We start from the raw sequence: 18,156 nt of genomic DNA on the forward strand, positions 1-18,156 counted from the left end.
GTTACCTTAGGGGTAAATCTGTACGAAATCTGCCCACAGACTATACTTTAATTTAAATGAATTTGCAGCCTAAAAACTATACAAAAGTCCAAGTGTAAGCAGATGTCTCTGCAAATAGTACTGTTTCCTTCCTCACTCACTGAGGATACGTGCAACAGAAAGTGTGGAAATTAAGAAAGTTTATAATAACGAAGAGTAAAAAACAATTTAAGACAGTCTCTTAAATCCCTGAATGCACAAAGGAAGAGTCATACTGGCACGTTTATATCAGTGATTATTTAAACCAGGAGGCATTAATATGTTCTCAGACAAATTTCAAAACAAATAAGGAGGTTAGAAATTCTGGTTTATACAGGCAATGATTTTATATATATATACACACACACACACAAATATTTAGTCGATAAGGCAGTCACTTGGGTCCTTGGATAACTGTTGTTCCTAGTATTAGGGCCACCATAATCTTTAAAGAGCCACTGCAGGTTCAGAATCCATCTGACTTTGGCCACCAACTACACCAGCCTACCTGGAAAAAGCAAAATGCTCAGGACCACAACATCTTTGCATTTGCATTCAGTAACTAATGATAAGTTTGCTGTGGTGCAAACACATTTTAAACAACATATTTTGTGCATGTTTAGCTTGCAGCTGTAACTCCCACAATTTTATTTTGAAAACACTAACCTGCACTATGAATGCAGAGTCTAACAAAGTTGCCTTGGCTTACATAGCAAGGTTAACTCCAGAGTTGTTTTTAGAGGCATAAACTTTGGCACTCTTAAAACATTTACAATCTATAAAAGAAAAGCTTATAGCAGACAACTACATCTTCAGCTTAACAGCACAGATCAACACAACTCTACAGCCCAACAGTGACCTCTAGGAGTGCTGAGATGTACAGCTCAGAGCAACAGGGCCTGCCAGCTGCACAACAATATTCTTTCTGTGTCTGGAGAAAATTGATAGTGGGGGAAAAAAAAATCACCAGCTTAAGTCGATGGTTTATATATCTCTCTCCATTACCAGGGTCATAGCTTTATCAACTCTTTTGCTGTGTTAGCCAGCAAAACCACTGAAAGATACCACCCTGCCTGCCCTGATGTTCCCCATCCTGCCCCTGATTTAGTTTTCAATCACATCAGTACGTGGGTCCACATCACTTCATGGCTGCAGTAACACTCATGCTGGTGTGAGAGGGAGGAAAAGTGAAAATAGAAACAAGAGCGATGACTTTTTAGTGGCACCAGCTCACATCACCTCACTGTGTAAATGAAACTATGGTGTGATCATCCATTGCTCAGTCATGTACCTTAGACTGTCTGCAATGAGCACTAAATTAGAACTAACTCTGAATTCTCCTTTGTCTAAAACTTGTTTACAATTTCTAAAAAAAACACGGTACTATTGTGGCAGCTATTCTGTAGCAATCTTGCACTGTTGCAATGTAGCATCTGTTCTATAGCTCTCACAATACTCTATGCTGGTATTCCTTCTGTTCAGGTCTTGCTTTTTTCCTTCTTCCACAGGAGTAGAACAGCAGTGTTGAGAGAAGGAAGTTCTGACTGATTCAGCCAGGGTTACCTAGCCCTACCTACACTGAGCAAACATCTGCATTTCCTGGAGTGACCTATGGAGAATGGAGGGATCAACTTTCTCTGCCTACCATTATGTAGGGACCACCACACATATCTTCGTAATAGGAAAATTAGGAACTTTCTCAGCAGCATTCAGCTCCAGCAAGAGAGACGTCAGGTCTAAAGGGACCAAACATCTGATCCTGACTCACCTCGTAAACATGTAATGGCCGAAGTGAATAGTACGTGCAAACTACTAAAACCTCCTAAATGTGCAAAAATGAAAGACAGAAAGCCAGTCAAGAGCACAGGTAACACCTTAAAACCTTGGTTCAATCACACAGCGTGTTCATAGTTATATTTGTATGAAGATGTCTGTCCAAAGACATTTAGCAATGCGTTAATGGCGTGCATTTCTCTAAAAGCAGTGACTTTAAAGATACCTTTCCTGACTGTCTACTACAGACAGACAGTTCATTTTTGTGAGAGAAGAACAAGAGAGTAAGAGAGAAAGAGGAAAGCAGAGACTTCATACACTGAAAAGGCTGTGTGGGAGCACTAAGAGGCCTCAAGCACGGACTAAAGGCTGCACAGCCACAGTGACAAGGTCAATCTAATTCTCCTGTGCTAAAAGGCTTGAAACCTGATCCTCATTACAGAAAATCAGCCACTTCCATCATCTAGGTAGAATCTGCTTTAGCACTGCTTCCTGTTCCCAAATGGTATAGCTTGAGCATCATGACAGATGAGGGAGAAGTGAGGCAAAGGTTTTCTTTAATTGTCAGCTATCATAACCAAGCATCAGATTTGCTGCAGATTAGCCCACAGAACCATAAGTCTATTAACATTTGCCCAAATACACTCCCACAGCTCTGGAATATGCATAGCCTTGAGAAACTTCCACCTCTGCTATCATCTGTAAGCAGTCCCATTTTCAGAAAGTCACAAGTTCTTCACTTTCATATTCAACCACTTCAGGTAGGGGCAACTACTATAGCAAAGGTATAGCAGCTAACTGATGAAGTCAAGAGGTACAGGTGTTAGTTAATGGGAAGCAAAGAATAATTCCCCGTGGTTTTGATTCAAAGCAAAGCAGTTGTGAGTGGCTCAGGTTGGTAGTATTTCCTCTCACTACTATATTCTAATACTGGATGTCGGTTCTGATGTGGAGAATTCAGACCAGATAAGCTGTTTATGTGGAATTTGCCAATGTGAAATTAAGTTGACAGCATGTTTGTTCTCCTTTATTATCCTGTGAAGTGGTAAAATTATTACAGTTTCCGGACTCTTCCTTTGCAGATAGTCTTGATACTTGGGCTCTCTCCAAATTATACTAAGAACTCTCTTCTCCACTTTCTTCTGTTTCTCACCATCCTCCTTGGAAAACCCACTGCCAGCTAGAGGAGACATTGACTGAGTAGGCTTTTGCTGAGCATCTGCTACCACATTTCCTCATTACATTCTGAAATTGTACTTTCCAGGATTCACTAAAGACACAGCACAGATGACTTGTCAAGTTAAACATCCTTCCTGTGCAGTAACAGCACACTTTAAAGCCCCTGCCCTGTAACTTAAATGAACATAAAAGGATGTATACACACCCCACACACAGAGTTAAAATAGATGACTAGCTATGCCTAAGAGCTAAATGCTGCTGGTAGCTTTTCTATCACCTAGCTACTGCAGTACTGCATTTTCTGGAGATATATAAAGTTCTGTACAGAAAACTCAGTGCTCTAAGCAAGCTGCTTTTCCAAGGCACAGTTCTGCCTCACCATCTGAGACCCGAGGAACCTCTATTTTTTAGTCTCTTATATTGATACTCTCAGACCAGAGGCAGCATCTCTCCCTGAAATCTACAGGTTTGTCCTCTTTCCAACAGCATAAAGGTGCCTTTCATGCTACTTGAGGGGTAGAATTCCCTCTCAGAATGCTTTCATGCAAATTTTGCCCTCAGGGAAAAAGCCAGGGAAGATATTGTCCCTGCTTTGAAGTCAGCCAATGTCTTGCTTTAACAAGTTGTCTCCTGGAGATGGATATTCACAGACCTGCTGGCCTAGGGAATGAAGTACAGGTTTTTTCATGTGTCAGCGCACAGCACAATGATTAATACAAACACACCAAGCCAGGTTCTTTCTTCCAGATAAACAAGCTTAATTGACAATTCAAAAAGTGCAGAAATGCTTCTCCAAAAACTCAGAACAGCTGGAAACTAAAAAATGACATTTCCGGCATTTCTCAGGGCTATTCTCCTTCACAAACTTCCAAAGTGAGGGATCCACAAAAGTAAAAGCAGTTCATAAGGGAAGTCCGTTAGGTGGATGAGAGCTCCTTATCCCCACAAAGGCAAAATCTATGTGCACAGCACCATTACTTACAGATTCCTGCATGGGGTGACTGAGAGGCTTGTCGAGAGCTGCCATGCTGCTTGGCATGTCAGGGGGATGCGACAGCTGTGGCCCATGCATGAAGTCATTCATAGATGTGCCACCAGGATTCCCGTGTGGGAAGTCAAAATTGCCATGACCTTGGTAACTGTTGCCTGAAAGAGAAACAGATGTGATTTGTTTCCCAACATTGATCTCTCAGAGTATCCTCTAAAAGCTGTGTGGTGCGATGTTCTCCCTGCACAGCACAGGGCAACCGCGACGCTGAACGTGACCACGCTGTGCTCCCCACTGCCAAGAGAGCTGGGGGAACAGGGAGGAGAAAGGACACTCAGCTTTCAAATACTGGCTCCTGCAATAACCCATGTATGTGTTGTAACTAACTGAAAACTGCTGACATTTTGAAAAACTACTGTCAAGTCACCATCTAAACTTAACCATGCTCATAAGTAAAACAGAATATTAAATTCTATGGGATATTTGCATTTGGAAGCACCTCAGTGTAACTGAGACTGACTGCCCAAGTCCCAAATTAATTATAGGACACCTGTCTTATTTATGTCTATGCTTCTACACACTCAGTAAGATTGTAGCATTGCTTCAGTTTCTGATGAAAATAATTGACAGAAGTGAATCTGGAAGATGCCACAGTGGCAGTTCATAGTACAGCATCTATTTTACCTCTTCTTCTGTGGGATAAACAGGCAACTTCCATTAAGATAGCACAGTAGAGGCCTTCACATCTAATTGGAGTCTGTGATGTAATTCTCCTTGCTCCCACAAACCCCAATAAAATTCACATGACTGTCTAAATTTACACACACATAGCCCCATCTACCATCCTGAAACAAGCCACACCACCTCAGCCCAATGATCTTCATTTAAATTCTAAAGCAAGCATGTATCCCACCAATACAGGCATTTTACTCTCCATATTTTTTCTGTCAAGATCCTTCTCTTAACACTTCCAACTCAGATCAGTGGCTTATTTGCTACGAACTGCAAAAAAATGAAGTAAAACCACTTTGCTATTTCATAAAAGCAACTGAACTGGATGATACTGAGCTCTGAAACAACAGAATAGCTTTGGAGCTTGCACAGAGCGCCTGCAGTTTGTCAGCTGAAGTACAGCAGTTTTAAATATTCAACTCCAGAAGGGAGTTTGACAAACTGAAGTAGCTGCATCATTTGCTCTTCAGTACAGCTTCACAAGCAGAAGTTTAATCTTGGAGGAATAGAAGTCATTAGCCATGTAAGAGTACTCCTCAAAGATATCAGGACTTTGATCTATCATGTAAATACTGCAGAGCCTTACTAATTCTCATTTTGTTAATCTGCAAACTGGATGAGTCTCACAGAATATAGCTGGTCTTGCCTTGCATCAGGAATAATTAATTAGCAGACAGCTGGAATGTGGTCTTTTATTACTGAGTATTTATTATATTTGCAAATTAAGCTTCGGTATGCTTCCTGTCAAACTGAAATAAACAAACATAAAACCACAGTAGTAGTACTACTACTACATTGCTTTAAAGAACAGTTATCTATTTGCAATCACTAAATTGCACATATTAGTGGAGAATGAAGATATAAGGCAGCATGCCCTTCTCTGTGGTAAGAGTTGTGCCACATGCTGAGGGAGAGACCTCTAAGACATTTAGGATAACCTGGTATGCTGCACTGATATGCCTATTGCAGGGGAAATAGGACAGCGTGGGTTTCACCTGCCATTGATGACTCAGGGCCCCAAGAAGCAATGACTGCTGCAGGATCCACAAGGGAAGGCAGCAAAATAACAGCCTAGGCAGCAATCATTACACAAACCCTAAGCCCCACACTGTACGTGACTACCCTGTCCGCTCCCGATTATGAGCCAGAAACTCAGTGAAGAAGAGATGGCTCTGTTCTCATGCTCTGACTGCACTTCACTCCTACCAAACAAGTGAAAAAATTGTGATTCAGTGCTCTTGGCTTTGTTATAGTAATCATTCATCTGTTTGAAAACCTTAGAAGTTTTATCATCTGTCATCAGTTTTGAGTCATTGGAGCAAATTAACCGTATTTTGCATGTAATCCATATTTTTCTTCAATGCCTGCAAAAAGCACATGTATCACCTTGTAATCAATTTGGGGATTCTGGTGGTGTGAACAGTTGGTCTTTTCCCAGAGCTGAACTGAGTCATATCATATTACTTGCAAAAGAAACAGTCTCTGGTTTCATATTTTCAGAATTGTCACTATAATTGAGTTATTCACAACATACCAGTAATTTGAAAACCTATCTCCACTGCCTGTGTTCAGTTCCCTGTTTCTCAATCTGGCAGCACATGGGTAGAGGAACTAAAAAGTAATCTTCTAATGCAAAGGTGTTTGCAAAGCAACTAAAAGGTCTTTGAAAGTCATCCATTTTCTGGGTGGCCTACTGGATGTCACCCACATGGCCATAAGTTAACCTTAGTGGCCCAAGTAGCTGGGTTAATGGGTCAGGTCTCTACTTTCTAACTTACGTAGTACTGGGAGTCTTCACTTCAGGGTGGAACAGAAGAAAAAAGCACAGAAAAAATGTGGAAATATGTATATTGTGGCAGGCCATGAATATATAAGGTAACATACAATGTTTGTTGATTCAGGGAGGACTGCATGGCTATAGATATGACAAGCACCTAATACTTAAAATATAAAATAACTAAATACTACAATATATTACTAAAATACATTACTAAAACATACTACTTACTAAAATATATTTTTCTTTAAACAGACGAATTTTAACTGAAAAGACTAATGCAGAATTTCAGAAACGCAGCCATATGTTTTTCCTAATGCATCTCTGAGAAGATGCACTGACATACCTGAATCACAAGGCTGACTGAGTGACTTATTTCTAGAGTGATCACCTGGGTCCATAAATCTGTAAAACTAACCTTGGTTACCATATTCAGTGGAGTTGTTGCCTCCTGGAGGAGGGGGTAAGGATGGGTAAGGTGATGGGCCAGGACCCAAAGCTGCAATCATCTCCATTACATTTGGCATGATCATCTGGCTTGGACTCATGGTCTTAAATCTTTTTGAGGGAATGCCATCTGGGTCATCTTTGATGTGAATATCTGACTTTATAGGGACCGGCCTCCAACTGCAAGTTGGATCAATGGTAACTTCTTCAAACTCGGAGCTGTAAAATAACGTGAAAAATTTAGCATATGAATTGAATTTTTTGAAATCAATTCTGCTGAAGTTTCCATAAGAAACTGCATGGTCACCAATGTTCTGAAATGCTCTGGTAGAATACAACCTTAAGATCTTTTATTCCTCAAATGTGTGCCGAAAGCAAGTCATAAAAAAGGCAACTGTGAGAGCACATTTCTGTGTTTATCCACACAATGAAATCCAAACATATTGATATGGTCTGCCACCTGTGAATCAGAGGGACTGCTTGTAAATACAAGAAAGTAGTAAATCTTCCATTCTTGCTCTTCCCTCTGCTTCATTGGTGAGGCTGCCATCAAGAGACAACCCAAACAAGACCTATGAAGTAGATGGAATCTGATTCACTGTATCACCAGCTCCACCAAAGAGCCATGCAATAGAACATTCGAGTTCAATCACCAAGATTTATTTTGGTGTGACTGTCTCAGTACTCATTAACATATCTCCTAGTTGCCTAGTCTTGGATATCAGAAATGAGTAGGATCACTTACTTTTGTATAGCGTTCAGAATACCCCACATATACTGGTCAACCTCCAAGCCCTCCAGAAGAGCAGTTTTACTAAAAACGAAAAAAAACCCCAAACCTCAGGTTAGAATATCGCTAGGGATGAAAGAAGGAGAGATTAGTGATGAAATTAGCAGGTTGATTATGTAATATATCATCCAAGAATGATTTTGGGCAAACAATTTTAGTTCTGCACTTGCATTACCAGGATAATAGTATTTACATCAAACAGATGAGATAAGGAGACATCTACTTGTATGTGTTCACAAGCTGTTCACACTCTGTAAGTAATTTTTGTTAGTGAAATACATTGCAAAGTTAAAGTCTTTTAAAACATAGCAGATCTCTCCTGTGAACATCAGTTAGCACTATTTTTTAAATTACATCTTTCTCTTTTTTTTGAGCTACACAGTACTATGGCTTCAAAGTAACCATGTATTATAGCTATTTTACTTAAGATTGGCACAGATGGGGACAGAACAAAACAAAACCAGAAATGATTTATTTATGTAGGCACTTAGATCTGAATGCAGGTGCTCATGCTTAGAGAAACAGGACAAAAATTTAGCCTGGATGTATGAATACATGAATTAAGAAAGCAAGACATCCAATTCTTGTGATATTTTTAGCCAAACTTAGAAGACAGAAAAGGTTTGGGTAGTTCAGAGAAAGCACCTGTATGTTAGGATATGTATCAGTCATGGATAGCCATGGAAACAAGCTCATCTCCAGCCTGCCATGTCCACAGAACTGGAGACTTGCGGAGACCAAGTACAAGCTGTTACAGCTACAGCTGCTCGAGCTAAAGAGCCCTGGCTTCTCAGCTGAGGCTGGCACACACTCCTAACACTGAGGACTGGGCTCAGTAGGTCACAGACACTGAACTGGCCTCCAAACATCCCACAATTTTTTGTGCCCAGTTAAACATAAGGACGGACAGTCTGTAACCACTTCGAAGCTTTTTGTTCCATTTCCTCTGCGTATACCAGCTCTCTGGTCAAAACATAAGGTTGAAATTATGCCAAAGACATGCATCCCTCTTTTCCTTTAAGCAACAATTCCAAACTTCTGTTCTTTGGAAATTTTTAACCTTTTTTAAAATCAGCCTTATTCTGGAATAGCATCCTTCCTGCTTTCTGCTCTCACTTTAATTTGCACTTGATGTTGATTTTTACCTTGGAGGATCCAAATTAATTTCCTATTTAACTACTGGGAACTGTTGCAGTCTCCAAAATTCCCCTTCTCCTTGAACACTGCTGTTTACTGCATATCTATATGACTCAAAGCTCAGTACCTGAGACAGTTATTTGGCATCCTTACTGAATGTTTAGCTGGATGCTGAACACTATATACATATTTGAAGTTCAGTAATTTGGGGATTACAAATTAAAATTATACAAAAATAACTCTAGAATAGACTATCCCTTCTTTTGCCATGGCATGTTGTTGTCTAGTAGTTGCTTATACTTCATAATCTAGGAGAAGACAGACTTGTAGTTCATTTGTTTATGTAGGTATCTGCCTTACCAATGTAAATATTTGAGCCTCTTTTGAACTCTACACAACCCATTGACAGCCTGTAATGAGAGCCTGCAGGTTACATATTTTGTGAGAAAATATTTCGTTATCTCTTTTTAAGTTTCTAATAATCAAGGGTGGTGAAATATTGCAAAAATTCTCATTGGATTTGATGCTCTTAAGTAAATGTGGCATATACACCTTATTTCCTAGCACTTCCTTTTTCTCCCCTTCTTGACTTCTAAAATTATCTGAATTTGGTCAAATTGTGTACAACTGCATTTCATGAAGTATGGTTGCACTTACTTGCATACTGGACACCTCCAAGTTCCTCTTTCACAGTTCAGTTGCAAGTAAGATTCCAGATCAAAGCACTAGGTAGCAGAAAGTAACAAGGAGAAAAACAAACAAAACAAAACAAAAGGAAATAAAGGGAGAATACTGTATTAAATGAATCAGTTAGACAAAAGCAAAACTGACATGAAAACTAAACCGGATAGCTTACTTTCTTCCTCTACACTAAACATATAAATACAGTTAATTATTTAGGCTGCCAAATATAAATGCCATTTCATCAGGCACTCTCACATGATAACCAAGCTAAAGGTACTGTAACAACACGTGGCTCAGGGAATACTGCCAGGCCACTGGCACCTACTCACTTGTACATGCTTGCAATCGTGACCCCTTGCTGGGAGCTGAATCCGCCGGAATGTGATCGGACACTTCAGAGACACTTTAATAGCAGTTTGCTCTACTCCATCTTCCCCATTTAGTGTTGCGTTGCCAGAGGAAGCTGCCACGCTACTGAAGTTCCTCTTTACTGTTTAGGAAGAAGGTATTTGTATGTGTGAGAAAGCACAAGCACACTGTAAATTCTAACACACAAATCTGAAAGACCAACATTTCAACATTTAAGGGACAATTTAATGAACAATTTATTGACAGAGTTGTCTTCTGTGTAATTTAGAACTTTCTCCTGAACAGACACGTCATCACACACATGCATATCAGCTATAGCCTCAAATAAATAAAATGCCACACAAGCACTAAAAGCAGCCCTAAAATAGAAAAAGAATAAATCTGTCTTTTAGGTAGGTAAAAAACAAATATGGGGGAAAAGCAGAGATTCTCCTGGAATAGGAACTAAGCTTGTGTTCTTGGAACATTGCTACCCCCACTCAAATAGCCCTTAACATTTGAGGATACCAGGGATGTCATCTACCCACATCATGTTTTGGAAATTCTAGACAATTACAGCTTAAGGTTATCAATAAACAAGTAAATCTTGCACAGACATAGCTTATCACAACCGAACACAGACACTTTACAAAGTCATCACCCACACAAAATGCAAACTCACTCTTGGTGATACAATGTTCTGCTGGGAGGAGGCGTTTCTTTAGTAGACCTTGAAGTACAGAGCGAACTGATGGCCGGTGTACCAACTGCAACACGAACAAGTGTGACTGCAAGAAAACACATTCTGTTAGGAAAAGAACCAAACACACATGTTAAATACACTCCTGAACAGAGATGCACTCTTCCCTTGGACACTTGGCTTTCATGAGAGCTTAAATATGAAAGCTGGTTCTGCTCCTCTGCGCACACGTGCTCCCTTATGGATACTCTGCACACTGTGCAGGACGTTGCCCCATGCTTAGGGTATACAGGGGCTTTAAAAAACTAAAGATTTTCTGCATTTTCTCCCTCCGTAATATTCAGAGTACATAGGGCTGACATATTAATCTCTGACATCAGGGTTTATTTTAAAACCCTGGATTGTTTGACACAGTCTAGCCTACCTGTCTGCCCTCAGACTACGTTGGAAGTTAAGAAAACAATCTGCGACTGATGTGCCTGGAATCAACTGAATCTTCTTCCCCAACACGGAGCTCGTTGTGGATTCACAGGATGCTGCTCCTGCTCTCAGCCATCAGATAAATGATATTATGCAGGGAAACATCAGTGTGAAGTAAAGCAAAATGAGTGGATGGCTTATTGTCAACGTGCCTCACACAGTGACCTTGTGAGAGCTTGCAGCTCGCTTTATTGTCAGTGACATGAGGACAGTCAAAGGCTCAGACTGGATGTGCAGAATAGTCTACATTAAAAATACAGTACTCATCCCCCAGGGTAACTAACCCATGGAAAAGGAGAAAGGGGAAAGCTGAATGGTCTAGAGAGTGCATCATGGAATATGAGTTTTTAATCTAAAAAGGTATTTGAAAAATCATCACCAACACCAACAATTATGATGTTGATCTTTTCATGACAAATCAAACACAGTTTAATACTTTAAGTTAATGAAATTAGTACCATCAACAGTCTTCATCCCAGTAATCTACTTCTACACTAATACACTTTAGCCACCTTGTTACATAGCACACAGTAAATGGTAGGAGATCAAACTCCCTTCCTCCCCAAAACCATGAACATTGTCAGAGACGCTGGAAGGACACCACTACATTCTCCAATAATTAAGCAGCAAAAATTTTCATATTAGCACTCTGACTGTTTCAACATCATTAAATAAGAACCTTACCAGAAAAAGATATGGTAAAAAATGAGAGTAAGGCTCCTTCAGCTAAGGCAACATTTGCAAACTGTTCTAAATAGCAAACTCAGCATCAGCAGCTGCAGCCGTGAGCTCAGGGTACTTACGCAACAACATGCTGTGACTGTAATTTGAATCGTGTTTCTTCCTGGCTGGCAGACGTGCTTTAGGTGCAGAGGTTTATGAGATGTCTTGTTGTCACCACGTTCGATGGTAAGTGGGGTTGCATTAACGCTGACCTGGACTGAAGCTGGCCAGTTTGTGTTCATTTGTCTGTCTTCATGGTGATAGCACTTGAACTGCAACTCCAAGTCAGACCTGTACAACAACCAATAAATCTTCCTTTAACTTTGCTTTCACATTGCAGAGAGGGGTTGTTTTGATGCTGGGAACGTTCTTTCTTTCCCAATCAGATTATTTTTCTAAAACTATTGCCAATAAGGAGATAACATGCTTTCTTCATAAAAGCCCTTAACAGAAGCAAGTCATGATGAATTAATGATGGAGGCATGCCCCAAAGTTGTTCATATTTTACACTTATAAAGGACTTTCCAAAGAAACATCTCAAACCTCCCTGCAAACCTAGACCATGGAGTGATTCTGCAGAAAGAAGAATGTCAACATCATGTATGTCCTTTGTGTGTTAAGAACAAGAAAACAGTATGCAGCAGTGGAGTGTGCTGGAAAACTGGATTCTTCGCTACCTCAGAATTTAAAAGAGCATTTGAATGAACGCTTGACATACAAAATACAAGTACAGCTAATCCTGACTTAAAAAAGGTAAATCAACCAAGCTAAAATGACCCCTATATCTCACTCCCCACTGAAACTGCAGTTTCTGTGATTCCAAATTAACACAGCTGTGGATTAAATCTACCCAATTTAGACCTTATTTCAGGGCATGAATTCCTCCCACCTCTCCAATAATAATTTTCACACACTATTTAGCTCCTCAGAAATTAGTTCTGTAACACCTCCAAAAAAGGAAGAGGCTGAGATTACGTTAATCACAAATTAAGTGGGTACAGACTATGACTTCAGTTTCATAAAAGGATGTTAACCTTGTGTTAGGAATGAGTAATTTAAATAAGAAATCTAAAAGAACATGGAAAACTGAACTAAAATGTCAGGATTCTGCGGTTCATGACAGCAAAAGACAGCTGAAAGTTTATCATTCACACTTGAAAATCTGTGTGTTTATTTCTTCATGTTTCCTGAAAGAAGATATCTTTGTAAGATCCAAGAGGAACAGATCATTCAGGAGATCATCACCTTAACTGCCATTTTCCTTACTAAGATTTCAATCTGACTCAACATAATCTTTTATGGATTTCAAAACATCAAGATTTAGCACTGGACACAAACATTTTTTTTTTAAAAAGAAATTTAGGGAATACAAATTACCTGACCTTTCAACATAATCCATCCATATGAAGCCTTTTCAGGCTTTTTTTCAATATTTTATTAACCATTTTTTGAAAGCTTTCTCTGCAAGTTCCACTCACATTCTCACCTCACAAGAACACACCACAGTCATCCAAACTTAGAGGGAAGCAAGGCTTGGTACCTCTGACATCAAACCCAAGCTGACTGGGTGAGCAGGCCTGCTCAATGTCACAGAGCAGTGACAGGGCTCGGGAGACCCTCATGTTCTTAGCATGCAGTGTCTCCACCACGGGACGTTATTCATAAGCGAGCAGTGTGAAGGCTGAACCAGCTTCAAGGAGACATTTTCCCTGCCTTCAACCTTTCTGTTTCTCGTAACCATGAAAAGTTCCCAGTGGGGAGAGAAATAGTTGCATTGCTATTCATTATGTGTGTACACGTGAGAGGTTTTGCCGAATATTTTAACTGGCAGAAAAACATTGAGAATTGGCTCGATTCCACCATTCTCTATAAAAACCGAAATCCATCCACACATGTGACTAATTCATTTTTCTGGCATCCATCCAGCCCCCAGTTAAATGTGGAATGACTTCATTACAGGACCATCCGTTCTCCCCACTATTAACAAGCTTTTCAAAACAGCAGACCTGAGCACAGTTTACCTATGAGTCTTCATTAAAATAAGTTTAAATAAAGGCTATGTGTTTGGTGAGCGAAAGAAGAAAGAAAGAAGAGATATTAAGAAACAGCCTCATGCCTCAGTGCAGCACTATAAATCTACTGAATGAGCCAGCACAATCCCCAGTAGTGATTACTTATTAATAAGAACTGGCAAATAACTGCCAAAACTCCCTCTGCTGCGAGTACTCCACGATAATGAAATGCAAGCAAGCAATAACTGACCTTAAAGTTAGGTGTTAATTATTGGATGTGGTCTGCCTGCAATCTCCCTTCCTCCCAACCCCCAGGCTACCTCAGGGCAGAGGGGGCACCAAGGCACAAGGACTCCTGCACTCTGCATCAAGCCTCAGCTTTAGAGCCAGAATCTGTCCCCAGGGTAGGGAAGTGAGTGCACCTCTCTGCCCACCTCTGCCCTCCACACCATGAGAACAGAAGTCTCAAGTGGATTCCAGTCAGTGGGAAGAAGATTCTCACAGGGAAATAACTTCCATGAAAGATCCCAAGCAACTAACCAGCCTCCACAGTGCACAGAGAAAGGTTCAAACAATGTAATCATCAGGCAGGATAAATACTGAGACACTTTCTGAGAAAAACAGAATGAGGAGACACAATTATTCTGTAGTATTTGAAAATATATAGATTAAAAAAAAATTAAGGCTCTGATTGTCATTTGATCTAAGGCACTTCCATGAGCATGGAGGAACCAAAACATAACCTGGAATCACTTACACAGATCTACATTAAATGCAGGAAAGTACCACCAAGGAAAACTATTCTGCGCTGAAAATAAGAACTCACTAAGTGAAAACCAGAAGTCTTTGTATGTGGAAAGCTATGTTCTGATATTTCTGAGCTGTTTTTACTTGTGGAGTAAGAAAATAGGGGGAATCTAGGAAGTTAGTTTCTGAAGTTTGGAGAATTTAAACACTTGTCTTTCCAAATGATTTTACCAAGCCTCTAAATCAGGTCCTTCATTAGTGGGTTATTTTTCATTATCAGATAGTTTGCACCATTTAATTTAAGCATAAGCTGTAAGAGCCCTGCATAGCTACTCCTGCAATTAACATTTCAGAGGCCACAAAGCACCTTCAGAGACTCTGAAATGGAAGTTCATACTCGTGTGGGTCAGGTCACGTACACTGTGCTCCTGTTCCGCACAGATCAGAAAGGATGGAACAGCTGTAGTGATTTTTTTGGACACTGAATGCTATGTGCTACCAGCAAGGAGATACAATACATATTATGAAGCATTTCAGAATGTGTTGTCTCTGGAAAATGACAGGTGGAAGTACCGAGGAGTCAAAAGGACATCCTCCCCATCCAATCTATAACTTTTGAAGCGAAATTCATGGCAAACCTCCATGGCCCTGAAATTCATGGCCACTCCTCCACCACGGGATGCAAGACTTCTTTGCAGCAAGGCTGATCTTACCTCCACATCAGTGTCTGATGGACAGTTGGCCGTAAGTGAAAGACATGGTTACTGACTGCCAGGTTGTGTTCCAGCCGGAAGGGCTCCAGGACAACCCCATCTCTCACGGGAAACGTCAGACGCAGTTCATCGTTGTGGTTGGCTGGGATCGAAGAGGGAGAGAAAGCGTGAACTTTCCCTTTAGCATCTGCAGTGCAATAATAATGTGTATATTTATACAGAATAGTGACAATTTGCACAGTGATCTGCTACTGGGTCTAACTTAGCAGGCTTACACACACAAAAAAGAAAATCACAAGTGACTACGTCATCTAAGTGATGCAAGTGACAAGGTTCAAATTCATGACAATGGCAAAGCAGTCTTCTATTCTCCCATGCTTCACATTAGGACCTTAGCATTCCAGCCACAAACCAGGCACGGCAAAAATTCTTGGTTTTTATTACAGGATAGGTTCTGTGTCCAGGCTTACTCTGTTGGCAGAAGACTGACAACAAATCTCTTTATTATGTCAAACTGTGATAATGCTTGTTTTCCCTGCTTTGAACTGGGATCAACATTACCCAATTTGTTTCAAGTTTCATCAGCTGAAAGTATCTGATGACCAAAGACACTGTATTCAATTACTACCTGAGCCCATAAAGGAGGTTTTGTGGTAACTTACAGCTGATCTGTGAAGTCCAAATGGCTTTAAATGCTGTGTTCTTGCCCAAATAATACTGCAGGCCACCTTCTTCTACTTGATTTTTCAGCTATCCTGAACTCCAAACAGAGCTGCAAAGTGCTAATGCAGCAGCAGTTATTTTACACAAAACATAAAGGTTTTCACAGCTCCCTAGTAAATGATATCCCCTGTTGTTCATCAGTCACTTCAAAACCTCAAACATCTCGTGCTAGCATCTAGTCAGACAGATCTTGTTATTCCTGCCCTGTTCCCAGCCAAATGTAGCTGTGATGCTGAGTGGCTTTGAAAAGAACATATATCAATTTTTGGCATACTACTGAATATTCTTAAGAAGCCTGCACGGATTACAATAGAGACACCGCTATAAATATTCACGTTTTACACTATTCTGCAGTGTTGTTCAATGAATGGCTTTGCCCTTGAACAAAACAGACCACAATGAAAGTTCATACAATAAACAAAGCACTCATAGCACAACCTGAAAACAACTGTTTTATCCTCAAGAAGTGTATCAAAGGAGTAGTTCAGGAGCAAAACTCTTACAAATTTGACCTAGAAGAACTTTTCTGATATTCTGTTTTAGGAGGGGATGGCAATCTTTCTCTTTTCTGTCCCCTGGTTCTAGTGAGTCTACACCGCACGTGCCACCTATTATAACTTACAGCTTGAGCCTCTCCCAGAGCAGCAATCGGAGCTAGTTTCCAGACTCTGAAGGGTATGGGGCAGAGAACAGAGGAACAATAAATGACTGTGGGGGCATTCTGTTTGCTACTCACTTGGAGGCGGTGGTAAAGCATTGATATTTGGTTTAATATCAGGTGGGAATGGCGGTTTGACATCCTGGTTAGGTGACAGGTATGGAGGAATATTGCTCCCTGGTGTCATAGGTGGTGTGGGGTTTCCTGGAACAGGTGAATGAGGGTAATTTGCCACAGGTACAGGCCTTGATGGCTAGAAAATAAATAACATCACATTGTTACTGCAGTCTTAAAATAAGAACAATAAGCCTTGTGAGCAGCACTGTTATCAAACACCAAAGACTACAAACAAGGGAGGGAGGCCCCTCTGTTTCTGGACAAGAAACCACAGGATGTCCCATGAGGCCTTCAGGGAAGAGGCCCCTTAGGAGAGCAAAGCAGGAACTGAAACCAGCAGACCAGCCAGCTTAACTCAGGCAATGACCAGATATAAGAAAGGCTGCCAAAAGCCTTTCTGCATTCATCTGAACACTCCCTTTCCAAAACCAACCAGCCATTCACTTCAGTTTTTCCACACCACCACAGCCCACCCAGCCCTTTATATCTCTTTGCCGTCCTCCCAAAATAGCCCCAGGGCACAGAAGCCTACACGAAAAACAAAATCCAAAGACACACAATTAGACAGTCTGTGTCCCTTTTACTTCCCTCTATCCTTTCTTCCACCCCTGTCCAAGTCATCTATTCAGAATTAAAGCTCTGGGGGTCAGGGGATGTTTTTTATTCTGTGTACCTACAATTTGATTCTGTCCCTAGTCTGTTGCTGGATAAGAGAAACTAATAGAAAAAGGATAATTAAATATAAATAGTAGCTACATATTAAAACACTGTTGGTTTTGTTTCTTGTAATTAAGGGGGTGGTTGCAGTTAACAGAATAAACCAATAACCCTGATGTGAAGGAAGCTGACATTAAACAAAACTGCAGCTGCATGGCACTCTCCTGTAATAGTTCATGTACCATAAGCAGAAACACATAAGAGTGTCAGAAGATGAAAACCTTTACAGACAGCCAAAGCATCCTGACTTCAAATATGACTCTGTAACTAAGCGCTGCTCTGCTAGACTAGGATACTTGAAAGTACTTAAGAAGAAAGGTGCCTTCTAAAATCTTAAGCATTTAAATTCCCAGCCATCTTTGTTTTTTTCCTTTAACACATACAGTTACTATCTCCACAATCACTACAATTTAAATGTTCAGGTTCTGACTGTGGCAAACTGGAATTTTCCCCCGCCCAGGATAATCTCCCTTATTAACAAGAGCTCTTTTTCCCTAACTGTTTCCAGAGCAGTTGATATTTGAATACAAAATAGGGGATACACTGGAAAGACAACAGATTCTCTGTTAAAACTATCCTGTAAATCAAAAAACTTAAACCCATCTAATATAAACACAGATAAAATGTATTTAAAAATCTGCCACTTAAAAACTTCAGAGATCTTCTGCTGTTATTCTAGTGTGACTGCACTGG

The 18,156-nt window shown here is 40.4% G+C and overlaps 1 protein-coding gene across 1 annotated transcript in view; it reads right to left on the minus strand.

Annotated features, from left to right (window-relative positions):
- ZMIZ1 (zinc finger MIZ-type containing 1) overlaps nucleotides 1–18,156 on the minus strand; it is a 349,956-nt gene that overhangs the window by 10,108 nt on the left and 321,692 nt on the right. Inside the window, exons 12-20 of the mRNA XM_017806863.1 lie at nucleotides 16,708–16,882; nucleotides 15,249–15,390; nucleotides 11,857–12,067; nucleotides 10,556–10,661; nucleotides 9,855–10,015; nucleotides 9,499–9,566; nucleotides 7,660–7,728; nucleotides 6,886–7,133; nucleotides 3,953–4,116 (exon numbers count right to left, since the gene is read on the minus strand). Of these exons, the coding sequence (XP_017662352.1) occupies nucleotides 3,953–4,116; nucleotides 6,886–7,133; nucleotides 7,660–7,728; nucleotides 9,499–9,566; nucleotides 9,855–10,015; nucleotides 10,556–10,661; nucleotides 11,857–12,067; nucleotides 15,249–15,390; nucleotides 16,708–16,882 (1,344 nt within the window). The remainder of the gene's footprint in view (nucleotides 1–3,952; nucleotides 4,117–6,885; nucleotides 7,134–7,659; nucleotides 7,729–9,498; nucleotides 9,567–9,854; nucleotides 10,016–10,555; nucleotides 10,662–11,856; nucleotides 12,068–15,248; nucleotides 15,391–16,707; nucleotides 16,883–18,156) is intronic.

The sequence above is a fragment of the Lepidothrix coronata genome, unplaced genomic scaffold (genome assembly GCF_001604755.1).
Source record: "Lepidothrix coronata isolate B3197 unplaced genomic scaffold, Lepidothrix_coronata-1.0 Scaffold17, whole genome shotgun sequence".
NCBI lineage: Eukaryota > Metazoa > Chordata > Aves > Passeriformes > Pipridae > Lepidothrix > Lepidothrix coronata.